This window comes from Lingula anatina, chromosome 3, assembly GCF_051362555.1.
Source record: "Lingula anatina isolate TDL-2025a chromosome 3, LinAna3.0, whole genome shotgun sequence".
NCBI lineage: Eukaryota > Metazoa > Brachiopoda > Lingulata > Lingulida > Lingulidae > Lingula > Lingula anatina.
The window spans coordinates 17,829,965-17,856,766 of NC_141769.1; the positions used below are offsets into that span (position 1 = coordinate 17,829,965).

The 26,802-nt window shown below is 35.2% G+C and overlaps 3 protein-coding genes across 6 annotated transcripts in view; 1 reads left to right on the plus strand and 2 right to left on the minus strand.

The window, feature by feature from the left end:
- LOC106152258 (sodium- and chloride-dependent glycine transporter 2) overlaps positions 1–2,269 on the minus strand; it is a 22,043-nt gene extending 19,774 nt beyond the window's left edge. The window contains exon 1 of the mRNA XM_013525776.2: positions 1,686–2,269. Within this exon, the coding sequence (XP_013381230.1) occupies positions 1,686–1,709 (24 nt within the window). The 5' untranslated portion in view covers positions 1,710–2,269. The remainder of the gene's footprint in view (positions 1–1,685) is intronic.
- A 3,773-nt stretch (positions 2,270–6,042) lies between these two features.
- Positions 6,043–18,920, minus strand: LOC106174294 (uncharacterized). 3 transcript variants are annotated; one of them, XM_087010136.1, is made up of 16 exons: positions 18,778–18,920; positions 18,218–18,327; positions 17,031–17,137; positions 14,675–16,319; positions 14,282–14,373; positions 12,232–14,093; positions 11,758–11,807; positions 11,433–11,484; positions 10,942–11,080; positions 10,264–10,399; positions 9,690–9,846; positions 9,027–9,111; positions 8,444–8,585; positions 8,106–8,202; positions 7,583–7,690; positions 6,043–7,242 (listed from the first exon to the last, which is right to left on the minus strand). In XM_087010136.1, the coding sequence occupies exons 1-16, from the start codon at positions 18,903–18,905 to the stop codon at positions 6,993–6,995; spliced, it is 5,160 nt and encodes a 1,719-aa protein (XP_086866262.1). In that variant the 5' UTR covers positions 18,906–18,920; the 3' UTR covers positions 6,043–6,992. The 3 variants fall into 3 exon arrangements, with proteins under 3 accessions (XP_086866262.1, XP_086866264.1, XP_086866263.1); XM_087010138.1 differs by lacking the exon at positions 18,778–18,920 and having other exon boundaries at positions 17,031–17,142; positions 18,218–18,343; XM_087010137.1 differs by lacking the exons at positions 18,218–18,327; positions 18,778–18,920 and adding an exon at positions 17,282–17,307 and having other exon boundaries at positions 17,031–17,142.
- LOC106174307 (protein Fe65 homolog) overlaps positions 18,373–26,802 on the plus strand; it is a 91,677-nt gene continuing 83,247 nt past the window's right edge. Inside the window, exons 1-4 of one of the 2 annotated variants that reach the window (XM_087010144.1) lie at positions 18,525–18,542; positions 20,604–20,641; positions 25,134–25,253; positions 25,829–25,903. The gene's annotated coding sequence lies outside the window, so the exon portion shown is untranslated. Of the gene's footprint in view, positions 18,543–20,603; positions 20,642–25,133; positions 25,254–25,828; positions 25,904–26,802 lie in introns of both variants that reach the window. The other variant, XM_087010143.1, reaches the window with a different exon arrangement.

Genomic DNA, 26,802 nt, shown 5'->3' on the forward strand with positions numbered 1-26,802 from the left:
ATTCTTCAGAAAATCATGCCCAACGCAATGACCTTTTTTCACTGAAGAATGAAAGGTGTCCCTTCAGTGGTGACACAGAAGAGAAACGGCTAGGTTGGTGACAAATTTGACAATGGCTGTATAGAAATTGTAACTAATTTTACCGGTGCACTGTATGAGTCAATAATACTGACAGACAGTTATAGGTGTACAGTGATATGGTAAATATGTTTAAAATATATGGCAGGTTTTACTTTGCTGTCATAAAATGGATTGCTTTTATCACTGTAAGAAAATGTATAAAGCAGACTTTATGAACCTGGTCAAATGGACCATGAAATTACAAAAATCAGAATGATAAGATGTAACAGTTTTTGACTTTTTAGGCAGCATAGCAACTGGCTCTCTGCATAGTGAAACATATTTGTGAACACTGTGTGGTTGTGTGCGTGTGTGTGTGTGTGCGCGCGCGTGTGTGTGTGTGTGTGGATGTGAATGTGTGAACTTGAAAGCATAGTGTATATATGTACAAACACATTTCTGTTGTCATCTTCCCATATGCATTTACCTATAATAAAGCCCAGTCTTTGCAGTGTCTATATACAAGCACCTGTTTGTTTTAATGGCCCAAGGCAGTCGTGAAGTTATGTGCAGCCAAATATGAAATCAAATATCCTTAAGCTACATTGGTCTTCAGTAGGACATGGCTTTCCAACTGCTAGTGCCTATATCTATACAAGTTATGTTGACATACATACTTATCCTATATAATTTATTGTGGATAAGAATACAAAAATGTAACAATACAACACAGTTTTTGTAAGGAAAAGTAAACGGTTTTTGTGAATATATTTGTATAAATATTATGTAATATATACTGCTATATTCAGTTCACAGTTGAGCTGTGACCATGACTTTCAAGTTTAAAAGAGCATAAAGTACTTTCAAGTTGACAGCATAAATGATTCTACAGAACTGATAACATATCTAATGGGTACCTTAAAAGGTAGTAACCCTTCATCTTTCTTGATTTTGGATCTCCTTAAAACAAGTATTTCAATGAATCATGTTTTTAAGACTAAAATTCGAGTAACCTTAGCATCAAGACGCAGCCAACAAACTTTAAAAATTGATTCACATAAATGTGTGCTGCTTTCATTTTTCTCTCATTCTATACATGTATCACTTTATGCTGTAAGTGTTTTCCACCTGAGTTAAATTTATTCACAAAAGACAGATACAGTGAGCATAAATATATAGTTACATACAAAAACTACTCTTTCATCAAGTAAAATCCACATTTTCACAATTTAAGATCAAATTGTAAAATAGATAAGATAAAAAACAATATTTCTCCAAGCAAACTCAATGTAAAAGGAAGGACTCAAGTAAGATTCATATAATCTAACATAACCCTGTGGGAGGCCACGTCACATTCATTTAATGCAGGTAAGCAAAATGTAAATTTACTACCCAAGCAGAAAATCTCTCTTATCTGCCATGCAAAATCCTTAAAAAAGGAGTTAATGTCAAACTTATTTTCGATGGGTTCCCTTAAATACTCCATTTAAGAAAACAAGACCTTGGGGTATTTCACTTTTGAAGTTCACCTGTTTAAATCGCATCTTCTAAATCAAAACAACAACAAAATCCATCACTATCACCTATAAGTTTTTAAAAGTGACAAATTAGAAACAAAAACTTACTGGAGACATATCAGTCTTCTCCATGGTGTCCTGTGGATCTGCTGAAAGCTGGCTTTAAATGTCCACTGCTCTGTTCCGATTACTTTTCCAGGGGCCTTTTGCGATCTCCAAACGGGCAGCTAGCTCTAATAAAGTGTGTCGCCAAATAAACTCAGTTATGTCAATAGTTATAGAGCAAAGAAAAGATTTTCAAAGGAGTTTGCCCTTTTTTGTTATTCAAATCCTCCTCCAATGTAATGCAAAATGCAGTGAGCTGTAGCAAACTTTTCCAGTCTCAGCGAGCTAACAACAGCGTTACCTGTTGATTCACCCTACTGTTAGTGCAAGTTTTCTATTATGTTAGTCAGCTCTTTTATGACTGCCTCTGTGTCCCTGTCACAAATAGTGTTGACCGTCCAACATTCAAAAACTTTTCTCATTGGTTACAGTACCCTCATTGAATAGGGCTGGGTATGCTAATTAAGCCCTCGGCTGGAGAGTCATTCACAGATTTGGTTAAGTTAAGGTGGGGTCAAATAAGCGGCACCCGTACCACCATCACTAAATAGGATAGAGGCCCAGTAAAAAAAACCCCAAAAATTCCTATACACTAACAGGATCTTTTCTTTGTACTGATCCCAGTGGAAAATCACTGCTGATAATAAATGTCCAATAAATGGGCTGCGAACAGGCTGAAAAGGTAAATAAAATAGAGAACGGTTGGTGATAAAAATAACTGCTCAGGTGGATGCTTCTTTTGCACCCCCATGGCAAAATTTCCTCCTAATTCCTCTCCGGTGAAGAGAATAGTTGTATAGCATGCAATGTATGAGGTCAAAAAGACAGTAAAATGACCTGTATGAGGCATTTCATGCTGTCTGTATAGCATTAACTGTTTGTTTAAAATAGTCTGCCTGTTTCTTTAACAATGGACCCACACACTTGAACAAAAGTTATTAGGGTCCTGTATAAGGTAACTGTATATTCTAAGTATGCACATATGTGTACAATGCAATTTCAGGTGCAACAATTTACACATCCAGCCTCTTATCTGCAATCTTTATGGCTTGCAAACTACTGTACAGTACTGTTTGTGATTCTCATTCATATCATGTAGAATGTCATATGTACAATTTGACTCTAAGGGCGCATTCAGATTCACACTTCATACTAGTTGGGACGGTCCAAGTCTGCGGGGGATTCTCACTGAAGTGCAATCAGTGGAATCAGCTTAATCAACACACACTTGTTAATTTCTCCCTTAGTTGCTTGAGGAGATGTGTCAGCCAATTAAGATGATTCCACTGATTGCACTTAAGCAAGAATCCCCCACAGAGTTAGAGGGACCCAGCTACTATGGCTCTATTCCCATAGATTTTAGATCGATCTATCCCCGCGGGGAGTCTCACTAGATTACTTTCAGATAATCCGACTTAAATGTCCGTCCCGCCTACTACAAGCTGTAAGGGGGTAATTAACTTTCGTGTCCGCCCGGCTGACAGCTATTTAGTGTGAACCCCCAGGTAGTTAGGTCGATCTAAAGTAGGTCGATCTAATCTATGGAAATGGGGTGTATGATGTGTGAATCTGAATGTGGTCAAAGACAGATATGGAGGGGGTGGGGGCAGAAGAGAGCAGGACATGAATACATTTTGAAACTGCAAGCTAAATGAGTACACCTTTAATATTTCAGCTTCAGTGGTGATATTTACCACCAGGTGACTTTATTAAATTACTTGAAGAAGAAGAATTACTTTACATTAATTTGGGTTAAAACAGTTTTGCAGCCTCAGGATTAATTTTCTTACATCCAGAGAGAGAGAAACTGCGTCACTTCAGATAGCTCCCAGATTGGTTAAATTATTGTAGAGAAATTTTCACATCAAAAATTGCTCGATTAATTTATACTGAAATCTGACAATCATGGTTTAAATTTCCTCCCCTTTTAAAGTACATGTATAAACAGTATAATTGTTGATTGTGTAATCCTTTTAACATAAGCCACTGCATTTTCCCCCCATTTTGCAACCAGGACATGATCAAAAGAGTCGCTCTACATCCCTTTACATTAGATTACAATTTATGCAGTAATTGACCAAGTCTTCCCAACAGTACATTTAGTCATAGTACCAAATGAGACATGCTCAAACATTTATCAAAAGGGGAGAATAAGGACACATAATAAAGGCCACCACAATGATGACGTAACAGGACATAATTTGCAATGGTAATGGTTTAATTAACATGACCACCCTGGGAAATAACTGACAACTATGACAAGTATACAGATGACTCAGGGGTGTTACTGGATACCTTATTGTCTGGGAAACAGGACACATTTTCAATTTTCCTCAAGAATTTTAAGTTGTGAGATTTTTTGGCCATCTTGGATTTTGCCTATTAGAACTATTCATGGTGTGATTTATAATTCTCGTAATCTGTTAATAATATACTGTGACTTTACATTATACAGCAATTTATATGCCTGTGGCTCAGATAAGTATAAAACGAATTACTACTGCTATTTACATTTAAGTTTTTTATCAAGTTGTCTTTGTATACTGTACACAAGATTTTTACAAAACGGAAGTCGATAACAACAGATGATTAATTGAAACTTGTAATTTTCCACTGGTCTTTGATTAAGAATTAACATCGCAAATGCACATAAAGTGAATAGTTTTTATTTTATTCAAAAATTTAGTCTATTTGTAATGCAAGGCTACACACATCTTATTAATTAAATCTTTAACAAAGTAATTATTCATAATTTGTAAACTATTTATTATCTAGTTAATCAAACTTAACTGGATAATTTAAATCATATCTTTAAATGTAAGTAACTATATTGTACATGGATGAAACTGCCATTGAGAGAAAAAGTCTGAAAATATGGCATGGGGGTTGAGATCTACCCCCCCCCCCCCTCCCCCAGGATAAATATCTGGAAAACTGTCTGGGAGTAGCCCAGCACTTTGTCAATATGCAAAACAGAGATAAGTAAAGATCGATATTTCAAAAGTGAAACGTAAATTGACATAACATTTTAAGGGATAGATGAAAAGTGAAAAACGACTTGCATTAAGTCAATTCTACATCAGAAATGATTTAACGATCTTCTATCCTGATAACAGATGAGGTAAAAACTGACTATAAAATACAAGAGGTAGGCAAACAAATTAGGAAGAGCCATTAAATGTAGTCATAAAAAATACAGGATATTGATTGGGAATTGCTTGCAATTCATGTTTTTATGACCACCCAGAATAGCACAGTTTTTATCATTTCTAAAAAATAATCTGCACCAATGTGAAGTGCAAATACATCCCAGAAAAAAAATCTACCTGATATATAATAGTTTTTCACATCCTTACAACATTACAGAAATGCAACTTAGACAAAAAGCCAAAGCAAATTACTGCAGTATAACTAATGCTTCACAGTTTTACATTTAAGAAGCAACGCTTGTGCAAGCAATTTAATTTGTTAATGTGTATATGAATGTGTTAGTTGGAAGGTCTCGAGTACCAGTGTAGCAATTTCAGTGGCAGACTGCTAGATTAGCAAAGGCAACCTACTCATACTGCTAAGGAATATAATTTCCATTTTAAAGAGAACATTTCATTTTTTTTCTTTAAACTTTTTAAAAAACATTTATTTCTTTTAATAATTCAGAACTCAATAACATTAGTTTACAGCATTTAGCAAATATAACAACATTTAAATGCATGCCATTTAAAACCAATGGCAATTACACACTCAATTTATCAATTGAGTTGAGTCACCACATCTAAAATAAAAATGCAGTTTTCATAACATTATATTTTCTCTGCCTTTTCACAAAGTCATTGACTTAAATCATGTTTCTTAGCATGTAATTATGCCCCAAAGCCTCATGTTGTTTTTAGCAAAGTTATGTACTGGTACCCCTCTTCAAAAATTCCAATTTCTCAGTAACTGAAAATGCAACAATGCCTGTAACTGTGCACTTGGCTTAAATCATCAGCAAAAGACAGTCAAAATCTCCAATCCATCTATCAAATTAAATATTCTGAGTTTGCATCTGTGTAAAATACATAGTGGAATTATACTAGAAAATTACCACAAAACAAAGGAAATTTCTTCATTCCCCCCCCCTCCCCCCTTTCCCATTATACCAAAAACGCATCAAAAGTCCATCAAACTAACAAACCAGCTGTACATGGTCTTATCATATAATTAACTCTTTCAACTACTTTCAAAAATGTTGAAATGATTACTGATACTCAGATTCTTTCATAATGCTACACAATCAGCATTCTAATATACATGCTAGCTGACTGTTCACTAAACATAATCACAAATTGGTATCATATTTTTTTCTTTCTTCTTTGAACATTTTCTGTTGTATTGATATCTCTGTATGTGAACTGTTAGATCTAAAGGTTCTCAGTCCTTTCCAAAATAAACTATGTCCTCCCCTCTCCCCACTGAGTTTCATCAATAACAATAATATACACTTTAGTTAAAGGGATAATAACTCTTTGTTTCGGCCAAAAAAATGAATTTTCCTGGAGTAAACAACAATTTTCCCATACTTACCAATGGTAAATGAATCCATTTTTACATTCAAAGTTAGTCCTTGGTTTTTTTCTAAAAAGTTTGGTTTTTTGTTAAAATCTCTTAAGAGATTTTAACAGAGTATAGCCATCGGAGGTCACGTGGTCTAAAGACAAGCTCGGATATCAGAATAATACCTATAACTGCCGTTTGTGTGGTAAAACAGAATATATTATATTTATATGAGTTATTCACAATGTTTTTATTGTGAAATATAGATATCATACAAAGAGTTATTATCCCTTTAAGTAAATATGAAAGCCCAAGTACTGTACACAAAGGTGGCATTCAGAACAGATGATCTGCGAACTAACTGATCCTGGGACTAAATATGGCTGACCCCACTGAAAAGTAAAACCGCCTTATATCTTAATGGTTTCCCCGCCTACGCATGGATTAAATCTGGGCTTCCAGGTTTAATTGCAGGGCCCCTGCAGGGAAGGTGTGGGGAGGCAGGGAGACCATTAGGGTATTAAGTGGCTTTTCTTTTAAGTGGACTTGGCCATATTTAGTCCGCGGATCAGTTAGTCTGCTGATGGTCGGTTCTGAATGCTGTCAAATACACTTTGTCTACCTGAGTTTGTTAACCCTAAGCATAGTTCACCATTGAATAGGGGACTAACTAGTCCCAGGATCAAATATGGCAAATTACTACAAAGCTATTTTGAATGGGACCACTGAATATGCCATGTTGCCATGTTATCAAATGGAAACTGCCTCCATTTCAGTCTATGCAATTTTAGAGCTGGCAAACTGTTCACTTAACTGCCTCATGACATCTTTGTGCTGGAGTCCTTTCTGACCCGCTTTGATGGTGCTGTAGTTTTCTTTAACGAACTTTGCAAATGGCGTCAGAGCCTTGGTTGTAGATGGAGTGGACTTGGAGCCATCTTTGGAGTTAATTAACAGTTCAAATGTCCCTCTGCAGTGTCCACAGACCTTCTTGGTTATGTCCAGTGACTTGGAGTGACGGCCAAATCTGAAGTTATTAAATAAATAATAAAGAAAAAGAAAAAAGTATGCATCTATAAGTATGTATCACAAATTTTTCCCCATGCATATTTTTAGATGATGCTCTTCCCATGAAATATTATTTCATTTCATTAAATAATGACTAGTTTTCTACTGACAATTCATAACATAAAATGGGGAAATGGACTTGCAACTGAATGCTATAAAACCCTTGGCTCATCAAATCACAACAGTTAAATAAAAATTCTGATCATATCTATGTCCACCTGGAAACTCATCGATACACTGATGGATATTTTAAAGCTAAAACAACATTCCTGTGCAAAAAGGGACTATGTGTAACTTACTGGTAGCTACAGTTGGTACACCTGTACGTGTACTTGGTTTGTATGGCATATGTGTGACACCTGGAAATCACTGGAAGATCTGGGTGGACCACATTGGCCTTCTTGGCCCTGGAAGAGAACAAACTGAATGAGAAATTGTATTTATGTCAGAAAATAAAGACAAGTTTAGGAAAATTCTCATACATTTGGCTGTGTGTGTGTGTGTGTGTGTGTGTGTGTGTGTGTGTGTGTGTGCGTGTTTGTGTGTGTGAAAGTGGAACACATGACAGCTTCTCCCAATTTCAGTAACATCCCTGTGTAAGCAGCATACATGGTCTCCAAAAGCCCAGGTAAGCTATAATATTATACCAGTTGTGTGGATAAAGTACTAGACTATACAATACAACATTATATATGAAAGAGCTTTTATACAAAGCATAAGAAAAATTAAATTCAGTTTGGACTCTCTTTGAAAATGTGTTACCTTCATCTCCAATTTTTTTTTCAAACCAAATTAAAAAAAAAATAATCCTTTTTCTCTCACCAGTATTTCCAGTATGGTCCATGTCCATCATTTTTACCATTTAACAACCAGACTGCTGCATGACACATCTCATGTATCAGGGTATTTCTCACTCGCTCTGGAAGAGAGAGATTTATCTTTATACCCAGGATATGTTGTTGAACAAGATACAGAACTCTGGTATTTGCTTTAAAATGATTGCGAAACACCACTCTTTCATTTTCTTCTTATCAATTACTACATGTAATAATCGTAAAAACAACATTTTTAAAAGATCATTTAAACAAATATAACCAAAAGTAATAAAATAAATAAAAGGGCAAACTGAGGAATAATTTCAATAATTTAACAGCAGTTACCTGCAGAATCACAAACTTTATCTGACAGTTCAATCCTAGCTGTCCTTTCCTCTGCTGTTCCTCCTTTAACTCTTTTGTAAGCACAGTATCCAGCAGTCTTCAGAAGTCTTTTGTTCCACAGGATGTTCAAATCTTTGGGCAACTGTAACATTTAAAATTCCCCCGAGACATGAATGATGTTACTAAACAATATCATGCTTTTAGTGCTGATTTTATTGAGGTTGAATTTTTTTCCTAAAATTCACAGCTACTATAAAAAAAATTAGCAACCGTACAAATTTTGAAAAAAAAAAAAAAATAAATAAAAATAAATAAATAAAAAAAGGATTAAATATGCTCCTTGATAACTGACATGACATAGTACAATGCAAAGAATTTTTATGAAAATTCCTCGGCATATATTAGCCAACAATTTTGATTTTTCACAGCAAAATCAAGCAAACTCAACAAAGTCAGGGGTTGATTTTCCTGTAACTCATTTACAGTAATGAAAAGAATACAGACAACAACAACAAAATGCATCAAAGAAGTCGATGAGTTTAATGCATATTTCAGTATTATTAATGCATAACGGTATACTTACCTTATCTTCAAACACTGTACTGTTATACAGCTTGTATAACATGGTGGTGAGAGACTTCTTTTGCAGCTGGAAATTACTAACAAACCTGGAATTAAACAAAATTTTCCAAAAACTATAAAAATTATCAGAATGTTACCTCTAAACTATTAAACAAAAAAATACTTTTTATCCTCAGCAGCTTGTATAATTGAAAAGTGAGAGTCCCTTGTGCATCTGACAGTGAATAAAAAGCGAAAGATTAAACATAATTTTAGTTAAATGTGTCATCAGCACATCTCTCAGCCAAGATTGAAACAAACAGTATTTTTAAAACCAGAACGGCTGTTCAGAAGAGAACTCTCACCAACTGCAATCAGTCAACCAGACAGTTAAACCAGGAATTCAGTTGTTTCAGATTGAAGTTACTGGTGAGAGATGGTGTCAGTATGGAATGTGATCACTGGCCTTCTGAGATTAATCATACAAAACACCAGCAAGAAATTTTACTATACTAATCTGAGAAATTGCATCAAATATATTCCTCACATAAATATTCAAAGACCTCAGTCACAAAGCATTTCTGTAGTGAACGGTACAGAAACCCCAGGCAAAATAAACAGAGAATTTATATCAATAACCTTCTTTATTTTCTCTTAGCCACTAATAAAGTAATATATAACATACTTCCTGGCTTCAGGGTCCCTCTTGTGTTCAGCGACATCTGGTGACAGAGACTTTAGGAAGCTCAGGTGTCTCGGCTGACCATCAGTGGACTGTGGCCTGATCTTGGCTTCTGTTGACTGTTGTAGGGTTCTTGGAATGAAGCTTGTCTTTGCTAAAACTACATGAATTTCAAAATCTATATATATATATACATATATAAGATACAGCCTGTGAGAGGAAAATTTGAAATTGTTTTAATTATAGTCCATATAACTCATATGTTAAATTTGATGTATTTCAAAAATTAAAGGGGCCTTTGGCTTGATGTGAATATAAAGATAAAAATAAAGAGTCTGATATATTTCAAGACTAGTGTTATAACATAAAAACAATAGTCAGAGAAGAATTTCATCAGCTGTGTTTTGTTATAAGCATACAGTAATTTTTTTTAAATCAACAGTTTAATACTGAAAAAGTTTGGTCGTAAGCTAACGGTATGAAAGACTTTCCGCTTGTGTTTGATAATTTTCATCTATGATACTTTATTTTTATAAAAACAATTGTGAGACAGTTGTCATAAAAGATAAAGACTCACTTTTGGGCTTTCTCGGTATCACACTGGGAGTTTTGAAAACATCCTCAGATCCCTCTGATTGAGGAGAGGATTTATTCTGAATGCCAGAGGTAACATCTGATAATGGAGTCTTGAAAACCTCCAGGTCTTCAGAAACCTGTAAAAAAAGTTTAAAAGTACATTCCTTGTCTCATGTTTACCTTTTAGAGAAAGAAAAATACAGTTCCATCTAGACTAATGAAACCTCAAAGAAAAACGAAATTTGATAATGGAGTCTTGAAATAATTCAGGTCTTCAGAAACCTGTCACAAATGTGTTTACCTTAGAGTTAAAGGTATGAAATAAAGACACACAGTTGCAATTCTAATGAAATCTCAAAGAAAATACAAATTCAAAGTACCTGTACAATTATTTTTAGTGACATAAAAGACACTCATCGCTTTATTTATAAACATAAATGTAACAAGTCTATGTTTAAATTACATAGAACCATGGTTTACAGGGGCAGATCCAGACACAATTTCTGACAGTCTTCCAAATGTTCTTAGTTGACCCATTTCATTTTTCCCCATTTTTGATAGTCTTTGAAAAAAAAAAAAAAAAAAAAAAAAAAAAAATCCTGTCAGAGTGAACTTAAAACATTCTGACCATCTTCCAGAAGACCCTTTAAGATGTCCTCTGTCCGCCCCTGGTTTTTACCTTTGATGTTGTCTTCCTCTTTCCTTTCCCAGTGCTTCTGCTGGTGATACGATTCAGCAAGCTGTCAGTGTAATTGTAGAAAGTGCTATCATCAGAGTCACTACTCATGTCTGAATCTGAGATGATAAACTCTTCCAAACTGAAACAAAAATTAAAGTAAGTGCATTGTTAATTAGTTGTAAGTCTTAAAAGTTGAAAAAATAAAACATAGTTCATGCAAACAGGAATATCGTGAAGATTAATGAGGTTTTCTGAGCACATTCATAACTTATGCTAATGAGTACATCATGATTATAATAAAATACTGGCAAATGTTAATATCATTTACAATTTTTTGTTGCCAATTTGTTTTTACTTACCAAAGCATAGCTTGGTAACAGAATATCAGTTTATTAATTAAATTGATAAACTCAATATTTAAACTTTAAGTGGAAAAAACAGTACAGAAAGTAAAAAACGTATAAAAACCTGACTGTATATATGTTTTTTACCTAGCCTGAGATACATGTTTTGGCTTAACTGGGGTTTTCATCTTTGAAAAGACTGGAAATATAAAGAACATATCATAAATACAATGCCTTGCATATTAACTATCATATCGAACATTTTTACTAAGTCGAGCCAAACAACCAAAGATCACATCATGCAATTTAAACAATATAACACTTAATTCACCTGGCTGTATGTTCATTTCAGGATAAGTCATGATATCATTTTTGTTAATTACACTGAAAACTTTAAATATGATACCATGTATTAACCTTGAGACAGCTAGGAAAAGATATCATTATTCATTGCGATTTACGGTATCCTTACATGATTCTAATGCTTCATCATCACTGGAGGCACTGTCATGATGTACAGTCCTGGTGAAAAAAAATGAAACAGTTTATTAACAAGTTGCACAAGACAACAAAAAAGTATATGCATCTTTTTATACCATATTAACAAAACGACACTTGTGACTGAACAACATGACTGTATAATACACCTAACAAATGCCATTTTGAGAAAACTACTGTATATTCATTGTAAGGGAAATAATTTTCAAAAAATTAAAGTCAATCACAAAAACGTGACTTTTAATTTGGAAAAAAACAACAACAGTAGGTATGTTAAACAGTTATGGAAATATAACACAAAATGTGTGCATCAGTAAGGACTCAGAAAATCACTTTTTGTGGAAGAGAAAAAAAATGCATACTAGTAATAAAATGTGTGTTGCAGCACATTTCGCTTAAAGAATTGCCCCTACACCTAAACATGAAGACGGTACTAAATAAAACATACCTGGAACTCCTTGCCCTTACTGCACACTTTGGGGTATCTTGAGTAGAATTTTGAGTAACAGAGGTGATCTTGTTGGTAGTTGGTTCTTGAAGAGAAATTGAGGAGAGGTCAGACTCTGAGAGATCACTTAAATCATCAGCCTGAGATGATGCTTTTTCTTCAACATGTTTCAACTCCTCTTTCCGACTGTCCATATGAACTGCATCTTGAAATTCATTCTGTTCACTGTCAACATTATTTTCATTATTATCAAGTCCACTGATTCTATCCACACCACTACTAACATCATCTAAACTGTTGTCACTTTCGTCATCAGTAAGCACCATTCCAGTGTTGCTATCATCGGAAATCTTGTTATATTTGGATTGCTTCTTCTTCAAATGATGGTTTAACAATTCATGGGGTTTAATCTTCTCTTTCTCTCTCTTTGGTATTTTCAAATTCTCAAAACTGTCACTTATGGACGACACAGATTTTTCACATGGGCTGGAATTGTCACTTGAAACATCAGATACACTACCCAGATTGCTTTTATGTTGACCATCTTGTAGCTGATGAAGGTTGAAGTTCACTGCCTTCCCAGTTGCAGATCCTTCAAATTCATTTGGAGAAATCTCCAGGGTACTATTTCTACTACCTTTATTGTCATTCTCCCCTTCCTTGTCGTCTGTCACACTGTTTTCATTATCCAGCTCCTTGTCATCTATTACACAGTTGTCATTCTCTTGTTCCGTGACATTTGTCTCACTGTCACCATGCCCTCTTTCTGGGTCACCTGTCACAGTGTCAAAGGCATCCTGAAACATGTTCTCCTCATTGCTACTTGCCTCTGAACTGTATGTTGGCGGGACCACATCCAGGGCATCATGGTACACTGATATGCGAGGCTTTCTGCGATTAAAGTGTGAGGCAAGGTGTTGCCCCATGTCCACTCCATTAAAGTCGAGTTTATCACTTGATTTTGTGGATGATTCAGGAATTCTGCCAGCATCTTGGGTGTCACTGTCATGGTGGGAACTTTCATTTGGGTTATACCTGTTCAAATCTAGTTTATATTTATGGTTTCCATCATCTGAGGAAATGATATGCTCTAAGTCAAGTGATTCTTGAACACCCATGTCATTATTGATTTTAGAAGAATCCACGTCTTCTGAGCAGAAAGAATCTGGGACAAACTTGGCATTGGAATCGCCTGGTATGGTGGAATTCCCATTCTTTGACTGTAAGGTGTCAGGTACCATCTCTTTACTGGTACTCAGGAGGGAGGTTGTACCCTCTTCTTTAGGGGCCAAGGAATCTGGTATAAAGTCTTCACTTTGGTCCTGAACAGATCTAGCTCGGTCATTTTTAGGCTGTAGGGTATCTGGTATACAATTGATACTGGAATCCTCTGTAGAATTTCCTCTTTCATTTTCAGAGCACAAGGAAACCTGGAGGCTTTTGTCTGTTTTGCAAGTTGATTCCAAAGTGGCTCTATTTCCTTGACTCTCTGAAGCATGGGGTCCATTTTCTGTGGAATCCAACTCCATCTTGACATCCTCTTCATCATCAACAGCAATTTTCTTGGATTGTGGAAAAAGTTGACATGCCAAAGGCAACTCAGAGTGTTCTTCTTCCTTCTTTGTTCTTTTTCTTAGCTTGTGCACTTTCCCTGTAGTCTTTGCAGAGGTGGCCTTTTTGGATTTCTTTGATCTTTTATCCTGCACAGTGGAAGGAGCTTTGAAGTCACATGACTGTGAAGTGGTGTCCTGATTGGCTGAGTTCATGGACTCCTTCAAACTAGTACTTTTTGATTTGCTTTTGTTTCCTTTTTTCTTTGTTGTTAACTTGCTGCATTTTTTACCTCTTACTTTTGCTTCAAGCTAAAATCCAAGCAAAAGTTATACAGTGTCATCACTTTGCAGGTAATATGAATATAAAAATTTGTAACTTCTTTAAACAATTCTCACAAATTACAGGCATACACCTTCCAGTTATTTTTGTGTTTATAAAACTATAAAATACTTCAGTTATCTTCTTAGTCACCCAATACCTTCATTTATTGTTTTACCTCTTGTATTGCAGAGTCTAAATCTCCATCAGCTAACCAGCCCAACTTGGAAGCCATCTGACTGAACATGTCATCCAGACTTTCCCCCTGTGCTGTGAGACACAAAGGATGGAGTTAAATTAATATCATAATGGTTATCACAGCGTGAGAAATTCAGGATATTTCGCATAGTACAACAATATTTATTAATTGATGAAAGAATGCAATATTAGTGGTCAAATTGCAACATGAATAAGACAGGCAAAAGTAAGACCAAAAACTATTAGCAACTGGTCTTACTCTTTCTGTAATTAACAAAAATATGAACATAATATGGCAATTTGGAAAAAAATAAATTAATTAAAAAAGTAAAATAAAAATATAATTAAAAAATTAAAAAAGCCAAACTCCTACCTTGATCTTTTTCATCTTTACAATTCCCAGACTGGTCATCTGATTGACGGTCAATAGGGCTCAAGTTTAATGACCCTTCCACACTGGACGTAGAGTCTCTGACAGTGGAAGAAAGCTTAACATTTGGATCTACTGGTTCTGAATTATCAAAGCTCTCATTAGAAGAGGATCCACTGGCTACAAGTTCAGGGGTCTCTGACAATTCTGTGGGTATACTGGAGTCATATAGGGCCTGACATTTCTCACCGTTAGTTGAAGAATTTTGATTATCAACTGAAAAATCTAGATGACTGTTTTGGCAGACTTCGTCATTTGAAGTGATTTCAGTTATGGCAGACAGTGGGGTCTTGGCTGCACAAAGTTCAGAAGGTGCTTCATCTTCTACAGAAACCTGTATCTGCTTGCTCTCATTTCCGACAGAATCTGCTGATGTTAGTGAATCAGCAGTTACAAATCCAAGCTCTGAATGGACGGATGCAGGCAGATTGCCATCTGCCATTTCAGTTTCCTGTTTTTCACTGAGATCACCCTGTGTTGAGTTCAAAGACACCTGTAGACTTTTGTCTTCTATAGATAATTCCTGTTCTGAAATTGAAGACTCAGAGCTATTTTTATCATTGTGACTACTTAGATCATCATTTAAACCAGAAACAAGAGGTTCTTCTTTTCTAACAACATTACTGACGCTAATTTTTTCATCTTCAGCATTCAAAGACAATCCATCACAGCTGTTGCTGGAATCGTGTGTACAGCTGTGACCTTCAGAGGTCAAAGATGCCTGTATGTTCTTATTGCTAGTATCACACAGAGAACTTCCAGTCTTACTGTTCTGGCCTTTAGTTTCACTTGACCAATGGAGGTCATTTTCTTCACTATCCTGGGGTGCTTGGATGGCACTGTTACTGGCAATGTCACAATGTGCAGAAGTTTCACTTTCAGAGTTCAAAACATTTTGATCAGTGTTGTTACTATGGTCGGTTGTACAACATTCAACTTCAGAATTTAAGGATGCTTGAATGTTCTTATCACTGATATCTGGTCCAAAGCTTTCACTTTCTGAGGTCAGAGAAGTTTCTTCAGATTTAATCCATAATTTCTGCGTGGTACTTTCAGTTTCGCTGTTCATTGAGGAATGATTGCTCTTGTTACTGACATCAGATTTGGAGCATCCAGTATCTGAGCTTATGCTATCTTCCACACATTTTGAGGAAATTTCTACTTTGGGATCAAAAGATGCTGGAATACATTCATCACTAGCATCCTGAAAAGAACTGACAAGAAATGGTCTTGTTTCTTGCACATCAAATTTTGCCCTTGTGCTCTTTACACTACTTTTTAACTTGTCATTCACTCTTATGTAATGGTCTACTGGAGATATGTCTTGGTATTTTTCCTCTTTCTCAGATAAAACATTTTCATTTTCCCCTCTGAGGTCTTTTTTGGCCTTACACGAAGTCTTCTTAGGATTTCTGTTCTTGTCCCCATTTAGTTCTTTGTCCCTATTGGGAGGGGCTTCTGAATTAGATGAATGGTTGGCAGAGCTCTGACTGGCTATTTCAGTGCTTGCGCTTCCAGATTTCTTGCTCTTTCTTGTTTTCTTTGTAGAAGCTTTTACTTTTTTCTTTGATTTCACCTTTTGTTCCAACTGAAAGGTAAATAATTTAATTACAATATTTAACAAAAGATCTGCATACATGTCTGCATGTTAAGTTTCAGACAAACAACCAAACAATCCAACTGAAAAAGATCATTTATATACACACTAGGCAGTTTTTTTTCTAATCTGCAATGCTTTTGAGTAAATACTCTCCCATTTTTGTGATAAAGGCCCCATTCCCATACACACCATTGGTTAAAATCAAACCAACTTTATGGGGACTCTTGCTGAGTACAATCAGCTTAACTGGATGACATGCTTCCTCCTGGCATTGAATAGACTACAGAAAAGCTAGTGATTATACAAGAATGTTGGAAAAAAAGGCCTGGAATTCAGTTAAGCTGATTGCACTCAGCAAGAGTCCCCACAGAGTTGGATCAATCTACATAGATCAATGGTGTCTATGGGCATGGGGCCTATATAACAATTAAAAATCCGAGAGTATTACTCAAAAGCATTTTCCTAGAAGAGTGTGTGCAATTCAAATATTCTTATAATGGCTTACACTGGTACACATAAAATTGAATACATCTTTTTAATTGTGCCAAGCATCTCAAACATTTCTGAGTTCCTGAACAGTGAGAGACACTCACTTCATTTCCTAGTGCACACATTAATATACGTAAATAATTAATAATCATCTTTCTGATATCTCTGTTGTCTTTGCAGAGTTTAATGTATTTTGACTAAATGAATCACCTCCTCAATGGCTACATCTAGATTATCAAGCTTCAGCAGTCCAAGTTTTTCGCCAACTTTTTGGAACAACTCATCAAAGTCAGCATCATTCTCTTTATCCTCCATGTCTGACCTAAGAATTAAAAAATAATGATTAAATGGGTAAAAAAAACAGTGCACCATTTTTAAAATCCAATCGGACTTTAAATTTAGAAAAAAATAAATTGTCAAATCACAGGGACAACTTGTATTGAAAAAAGTTCCAAACTCACCAATGGAACATTATCTTTTGATTAATACAAGAGTGTTCTTCAGTTTTCATACTCTAACCTCAACTTAGGCAAAGCTAAAATGGCAAAGGCAAAACAACAAGCCGAGACAATAAAACTTGATGTTGTAACACATATTACACTGACACATAGATGAATGGTGTTAAAAAAGAGGTGAAATATGGTATGCATTATGGGGGAAGGGCAGAGTTTGAGTGGCATGTTTTGAGTCACTAACTATATTCAAAGTTATTAACTTTTTCACAATCAAATTCAGTACTTGAGGCTGTACAAGACATATGATTGCCAACTTCTGGAAAACCCACTGAATATCATTTTTGCATTATGACAGTCTAGTGTGGCATGATCATACTTTTTGCAAAGTCTAAATTTATAAATGTGTGGATTTCACTCATTTCACAGACATGAGCCTAGGTAAAAAAAAAAAAAAAAAAAAAAAAAAAAAAAAAAAAAAAAAAAACTGAACATTTATCATGGGACCCAACACCTAACCTTGAAGAATATCAGGAACCATCAGAATTAAATTTAATAAAAAACCTGGAATTCCGCTTTCCGTCTAAAAAGCTCATGTCTGATTTTAGTTGAATGCTAAACTAATCGCTCGAGCTGACAGCCGAGCAAGACTAGTGAAGTTTTTTTAAAACAAAACTCAAATCAACTTAATCCATTTTATTAAACATTCCATAAGTCATGAGGTTACTTTTATCGCTCTAAACATATCCATTAATTAATATTTTTTCCTAAGCAAGTAGAGGCTAGAAAGAGCTACTTTTTCAGCCAAATGTGGAAAGAGGCAAACGGTTTTCGACTACAGCCCTTTTTTACGAAGTATTACTGGCAATAACTAAAAATAAAATGGTACCCTATTTTTGTCATTTCTTAACATTCAAATCACCAATACTGATTTCTAGAACGTACCAGATTTTTGGGCACTTGTGATCACTACAAACACTTTGACAATCCCAGTGTTTACATAAAGCGCACCTGTCGCCTCGCCACCATTTTTAAATTCTCCGCTCAAGAGGATGCTGGGGAAAACTCGAAAATATTAGCATTAATATATCCATTTCCTTGTTTATGATTTTTAGACGATAAATACATAAAATGGCCCTAAATATACAAAATTTAGTCTATTTGCTATACCATTTGGTACATTTTGAAAATTGATTACTGATCTTGAAATCTCGCCCAAACGTGATCCAATGTGCGAGAATCAAAAGCAGGAAGTTGACATTGGCATGCGGTAAGTTTGTAAACTTGACCTTATTTAAATTTTACTGCATGCATTCGAAACTATTTCGATGCGTGGTTCTTAGGCGAGTATATTTTTTAATTTCACAACACCCATTTAACGTGATATTTTTTTGATGGAGATTTACGTGAGGAAGACAATAAAGCTATTCGATCAAACGTGACAAAGTTGACAAGAAAGTTTTTCATAGCGAAAATATATTTACTGTCACAATTAAGAAACTTACTGGTAGGAGTTCATACAATGTGTGGATGTAATTATGTCACTTTTTATATGAACGTTTGTTCCTGTCCATGCCTCTGGCAATCCTTTTAACCTCTCAATATTTACATCTGAATAGCGTACTTGATACATCTGAATCGCCCTCCCATCTTCAGAAGTTCAGTTGATTTGTTTACACTTCGCTGTCATCCTGATTGGTTTATCAGCCTTGTTCATGAACATAGAAAACAACAGCAACAAACTGTTGAATACCATGTTAATCTACCATATGGCAAAAAAGTAGATCAAAATCTGTTAAGGATTTTTTAACGAATTTCATAAAATGTAATATTGATATAAACCATCAGCTAATGGAGCTTCTTGAAACAGAAATTAAGAGATAAAAATGCATATAGAATAGAAACAGACATCATTTCACCCTCAAACTGTTACACCTACCAGGTAGTACCTTAAATTTGCTGGATTACTTCATTCCAACCTACCTACTAGTATTTACATGTATACATGCAGGCCTGTAGCCAAGGGGGGGGGGGGGGGGGGGTCGGAGGGTTCAAAAGAACCGCCCCTTTTGCTGGGAAAAGGTCCACTTTGGGTAAAATATGATCAGGGTACATGAAGTTTTTATGGGAAAAGGTCCACCTTTTCAAAAAAAGAACCCCCCCTTTTGAAATTGCTGGCTACGGGCCTGACATGTAACCTAGGCTGATCCAAATGCCTCTGCTGTCGGCTCTTCTTCATCTGTTGCCTTGATGCCATGGAATGTAATCTTGGCTACATCTCTAGATTTTTGGGGTTCATTATTATTATGTAGAATCGGCACTCATCCTTTCAAAGATTTATAAACTGTTTTCTAAAGCTATTGATTGATGGTGCTGTTTGAACTTCTTACAACTTCTATGATAATCATCTGTTCATTTGTTAATCAGGCCTCTACACTTCTAAGTCAAATGCAGGGAGCATAAACTTTTTACTTTTAAATTTGTAGTTCTGATTTTATTTGGATTTTGTTGTAGACCAAGATGTATATTAAATGCAAATGTTTTATGTTCAAAAACTATCATCAATTTGATAATGCTTCTGAAGGCATATTAGGTAATAAATTGATGAAAGATTGACTGCATTCCACTTAAGCTTGTAGACAAATAGGATGAAACCTAATGCAATTTTAAAATTTTTGGTAAAAAATTGTGTAAAGAAGCACCTTTTTAAGTTTGACCAGTTTTTTTAAAGCAAATTTATATATATTATAATACTCAAAAAAGAACTTCTGAAAACACATCTTACAGTAATTTTCAAGTATAAACAAGGTAGGTAGGAGACAAAACACCTACACAGAGCGACAGTGACTGCTATTGGTTACGTGTTTTTTTTTTTTTTTTTTTTTAGGTGTGTGGGGGTAGGTGGGTGGTACGGCTGTTAAGACGTGAGGGGTATAGGCATTGAGTTAAAGGCCTTTGAAAACTAGTCAGAGACATTTTATTAAATGTAATTCCTTCCTTCCCTTTCAAGTTATCCCCAATTAGGCCTCCTAGATCCACATAATTTCTTCATTAAAATTTCTGTTAGGCAAAGCTTGTCACAATGCTGTTATCTGCTATCTTGTTTCATGTTTCATTAATGGATTTCTAACTCCCAGAGGAATGTAGAAGCATGTTTCCTGCATTACAAAACAGCACTACAGACAGTGTCTTCTTAGTCAACAGCTAATAGATTATCATCCATTTTCTTTGATCTGTATTCTGTGAGTGGTGGTATGAAGAGAAGTGCTTAATGTATTTATTCTATTCCTAAATGAAAAATAGACTTGAAGAAGTGTATCTCTTTTTGCAGATGCTCTGTGGTTACTTGTACAGAATTTAATGATCTTGGTGAGTACTAGTACTTTAGGTTGAATCAAGGCTTTTCCCAGCAAACTGTCCAGTCGACATTTGGACTGGTGGTGGCATCACTAGATGGCTTATATTTTCAAAGATGGCTGGATGGCTTCTGAGTTTTTTTTTTTTTTTTTTTTTTTTCAAGTGAAGGCTTGGACTCTCTTACATTTAGTAGGAACTTACAGGTGGACGGCCACAACCCCAATCCTGGGAAAACCTCTGGGTTGAATGTTAGTATATATATGTTATCCAGCTGCAAATGCAATAAAAATATTTTATTTATCTCTTTTTTTCTTTAAAAAAATTATTAAAGCACAACTTACCACCTTAAGCTACTATGCGAGTGACAAGGTGACATTGTCTTCAGAAATTTTTGGCTTGCCAGTATAAGTAAAATATTGAGCTTAATCAACAAGAGAATTGTTCTTTTAATTAAAGTCATTATTAAACGAAGCAATCTTAATTTTGATTTTTAAAAAAAGTGGACACTTATGACTGTGAAAATTGTGAAGAGATGTTTTGCAGGTCCTGGATGGAAGATGTGAACTAAAATTCCTATTTATTATGCCACATCAAGGCAATTGTGGAAGGTTGAGTGATCGTAATGCACTGCTCTTGGATTATTGATTACAACATGAACAACAGTGACATATCTGTTTGTTCTTTTCATCCATTTGAAGATGAATTCCCAGTCCTGGAAATAAAGGTTATTGATCAGATCAAGTCTTTTCAACCTGCATGCCACTGTTCATTCTATTATTCATGAAAAATGTCTTCTTTTTTTTACTATTGAATAATGAGGTTTAAGCTCATAGATGGATGGCTACATATGTTTTAAACTCTCTCTCTCTCTTCCCCTCTCTCCCTCTCTCTCTCTCTTTCTCTCTCCAGGCCTTCCCAACTATCAGACTCAGCACCGAATGATCCCGAATTCACCGGTAGATCGGACGGTAGATTCTGTGCTGAGTCTGGTAGTTGGGTAGGCCTGTCTCTCTCTCTCTCTCTCTCTCTCTCTCTCTCTCCACAAGCATAACAACACAAACACACATTTGTATACTCCACCATTTCACACTTGATGTGTTATAGTACATAGTTCAAAGTAATACCATTTTGTGAAAATCTTTTGGGAAAAGTTTCCCATTCCCCCCAGGGTGTTATCAAGTCAATACAACAAACAGGCATCTTTCCTCAGTTCAACATTCTCTTCTGTATATTAAGCAAGCAGTGTAAATAGTGAAGTATTGATGCATTCTGATACAGCAAATACCACGATATTCTTTTTTCTTTCTAGTGATTTGTTTAATGTAGGTTATATTTACGGTAATTGATCTGATAAGGTGGTCAGCAAACATCAGGTCCAGTATTTATACCCAGTTTGTACACTGTGTCTTCCAATGTTGCATTGTAACATATAAAATTTTGCAGTGAATTATTAGGTCATAATCCACATTTCGACAGTAATACCAGAACAGGGATTATGCGGCATGGAAAAGTTGTTTCTACTCAGTTATGAAACTCACTGGCAAGAAATTATTTTTAGACTATATTACAACCCTCCATTTAGACCAGAAATTTTCTGAAAGTATAAAAAAAAAAGAATTATAAATGATGTGCCACATAATACTGCTTTAAAAAAATCAATATTCTGTGGTTTTCTAGTACTAGTAGGTATAAATGCTGAAATGAAGCATTAGTCATGTTAGCAGTTTCATAATTATCATAACATGTCAGACCCTTTTTTTTTTAGTCTAGTAGACTTAATAACGACAATTTCCCATTAATTTCCTTGGGTAGATATTATATACATGTTGCAGGAAATGTAGTCATTCAGTTGAATTTAATAATAACAATGATCATTTCCAAATTTATATTTTCCTTTGCAAAGTTACTTGGGTCTACTGTGTATAAGTTTATGACTGAAGTGAAATTTAGAAAGTTTTCAAGTGTTTATTGATTAATTGGCAAAGGTGGTAATAAAATAAAACCAATATTCAATAAAACAGTAATAAAAATTCACCGTATCTGTGATTTATTGACAAAAAGTATCAAGTATTTGTATCAAGCATTTTAAGATAGCCAAAAATTCATTGACAGAGCATCTTTATCCTATTGTTTTAGTATTGCTGTGATAAATTTGTAATGCTTTGTATATCACAGGGGCAGATTTAGGCCGTCTTCTGGGTCTTTCGGAAGACGGTCAGATTTTCAAGTTTACCTTGATGGGTGTGTAATTTTTTCTCTCGGAAGACGGTCAAAAATGGAGGATGGATCAATAAAGATAATTCGGAAGCCTATCAGAAAATATCTCTGGATCCGCCCCTGTATCATACCTGAAGTTTGAAATCCATATAGCTTTAAGCTACAGGTTAAATAACTGTACCTTATTCTGGCCTAAACCTCAATTTCAAGTGAAGTGCACTCACTAGTACTAGTAAGTAATTGTAAGGCAAGACTGAATTCATATGACAATGTTCCCATACAAACTAGATGGTGAAATATCTGAAACTGAGATGAAGGTAGCTACAGTACATGGTGTACATACTGAGTTTATTTCTTATCACAGTGATGGAGTCAAGTCCAATTTATTCTAAAACTTAATAAAAGATTGATAAAATTTTGATTTTATGATACCACGGTATATTACTTTGTGGAATTCTGTTATAAAATGAAAGAAAACTGCATGATACGCTTGATTCGATCATGTGCCATTCATAACTTGGCACAATTTAATGTTCAGGACAGTTACATTTCCTTGGAAGCATGGGTGGGTGTCTAGAAATAATGCATGTTTTTTTAATCTGAGAATTAACTGCCACAAGTACAATCATTTGGTATCATCCATTAATAACGGAGAGCTAATTTAGAAAAAGCAAAGAAAGAAGCTTGTGAATCTTCATGAAAGGCACTGATTAATGCATACATGCATGAGGAAATGCCTGTAGTATGAACACTTATAAGGTTATGTATTTGCAAAGGATTCATGATACATTGTGGTTATCCAATAAACTATGGAAGCACTAATTGATGGGGAACATGACTATCCTGGGTTCATTCAATGTGTATTTTGGATAGATACTAATAACCTCATTAATGACCCTTTATCTTGTAGTGTGCATAGTGGAGGGTATTACATTGGCTCTCTTTGTTAGTTTGCAGGGGAAGTTTTTCATAAGAAAATAAGAAAATTAAAAATGCGTGTTTTACCACCCACTGACACCTCTTTGAAACAGCTACTTATTTGGCATTTGGGTTAGGGTTGGTGTTAGGAGTCAAGATTTCATGGGGGGAGTCAGATTTTCATTACGGAATTTTGACTCTGGGGGTCAGATTTTCATACATGTAACAACGGTATGATAAATATTTTTAACAAGTATCAATTATTTTTGTTCTGTTGCATATCCAAGACAGAGACAATTCAGTTACTAGTAAGATTGCAGGTACGTGTCTCTGTAAGTTATGCTGCTGCAAATGTATGTTTAAATGTCCTTGCATATCATACTTTTTTGAGATATCTGGGGGGGGGGGGGGGGGAACACAGCTTCTCTGATCACATGCATGTCTCACACTGAATTTCAAAGTCAAATACCTCTTAAAAACTAGATTATCAAGTGCTGTTTTTATAAGTCTTATCTGTAGACTTTGAAATCGGGTTGTTTTATGAAAGATATCTACTAGTAGGGTAACATTCAGGTGACACAAACGGTGATTTCTGTCTGTGCGTGAGTGTCATCTTGAGCATGGGTCTAGAGCTGATTTTTCTAAAATTGTCACACTGTGGTAGTTAGGTGTGTACGGAGCTTTGACTTTAAATAAACATTTCGCTTGCACATTGTAAATAGATACAGTATGAGCTTAGGTATGTTGGTCATATGATTAGAAAAAACAATTAATTGCCAGTTGAAAAGCTTGATTTTATAAATGCATTGAAAATTCCATGTCGTGAATCAGCTAGTATAGGGGAAGAAGATGCTTTTCCTTGCCGTCAAGTCTGACCCAGGCTTGCAGTAGAAACTCGGCAATTCTTAGAAACATGATCACCTTGCTGTTTGAAGTGCTTTATATAGAATTGGAAATCAGCCTGTAGTTTTGACTTATTTGGAGCATTAATAGAAACAATCAATTCTAGCAATATTATTTTGCCAAATATTTTCTACCTAAAACAGAAGTCTTGTGCGTCAAATGCTGAGTTCTTTTATTATTCATTGCAGAAGTTATGAGATTTTGAAAACATGGGCATTTCATGCTGCAGTACTTAGTAAATTGAGCACAAAAAGATTACCTGTAGAAATTAATGGACCTTATAAATCAGGTATATGTTGAGCTCCGTAAGAATTGATTAACTGTTATGATTATATCTTGTCATATTTTATGCCGAGCCAGCAGCAGAAACTGAAGTCTCTTCAGATGCAGTGACTCATCTGTAGTCGGTGATATTGATTTTACCTCCAAACCGTATCAACAATAGTCTTCTTCTCTTTCACCGCAGGCATAATTGGGTAAGCGATTAGTGTATGTCGTCAGCAGCGAGGAAACCTACAAGTGGATGCTGGATTGTGGGTCGGCGGATGATTTTCAAGCAGAGGGGAAGAAGAGAGTGATAACCCAGGTAATAAGTAGAATATCTATCACATGTGAATAGGCACTAGGTCATGGTAATATTATATATATATATATATATCATGTGTTATAAAATTTACCTCATGAGGCTGACGAACAAACTCCTTCTAACAGTGGAATGCTCTATGTATGTGCTTAGTGGGTTTTTACTATCAATGAGATCATAATTTATTGTTTTTTGAAATGCTGATTTGTGAATTGGGATTAGGGGGGTATTAGTAAAGTCATTCAGCATAAGATAATGGTGATTTGTTTTAGTAAGTAGAATTGCCAGTGAATAAAAGAGCGGATGATAAAAGTGGGTATTCAGGCGTTTGATATGATTATGGGTTCATTTGAATTATGCATAGTAATAGATGTAATGAAATGAGGGGAGTGTTTTTTTTTTTTTTTTTTTTTTTTTTTTTATATCCTGTTTAAATCAACAAAAGTTTTTAATTTTAAAGTATGGGTAAAGAAGATGCGTTGTAAGATTAATCATTTTGTTAACCCAGCACAGTAAGAGAATGTATGATATGCATTTTTGCTCATTTTTTAACATTGATTTTTTTCCTTATTTTCCAGTCACCATATTGTGAGTTTGAAGATCTTGATAGCAATCCTCCAGGGCAGTGTAGATATTTGCTGATTACATAATTGGTAAGTGGCTTGATTAATCATTGATTTTAATTGTTTATGAGTGTCTGTGTGATAGCATCTGAGCGTTGCAGTACTGGGTGGCCTTCATTGTCATGTATATATGTTTCTTTAGCAGGTTAGCAGAGAATTAAGAAATAGATAACATATTTATACATATCCTTAATCCATGGAGCTGTTCTTTTCTGTTGGTGTGGCTATCTGGTATTGAACTGACTGTGGACAGATGTATCTTGCAAATAGATAATTGGATATATAGTTGTCCAGTGGAAATGTTTTTAGACATGCAAAAAGAATCATCAGTGCCATACCCACTTTATAAACATCTATAAAAATAGTATGAGATTTCAATGATGTTATATATTTATCTTATATCCGATGTGTTAATTCTCCTTTGGATGAATTATAACTGTCCTCACCATGTTCATAGTAATTATTCTAAGACCCGATTCCCATAGACACATTCTGTATACATGGATCAACCCAACTCTGCAAAGACTCTTGCCAAGTGCAATAACCTTACCTGAATAACATGCCTCCTCTTGTTTCCAATATGAACTTTATAATCACCAGCTCATGTGTATTCTCCCTAATGCAAGGAGGAGGTGTAGTTTAGTTAAGTTAGCATCTAGCATTTAGTTAAGCTGATTGCAGTCAGCGAGAGTCCCTGCAGATCGAGTTGGGTCAATCCTTGTAGACAAATGGCATCTATGGGAATGGGGCCCATCACTCAAGACAATGATAAATAACTTATTATTCCTAATTGGGTTATGTAATGCTGATGGAACTACTTACTAGTAGTTTATGTAATAGTTGTTACAGTAGCTTGATTGAAGCAGGTATGGCATTTGCCTCTTGGAATATGCTAATATTTATTGATGATCCTGGACCCAAGGTAGTGG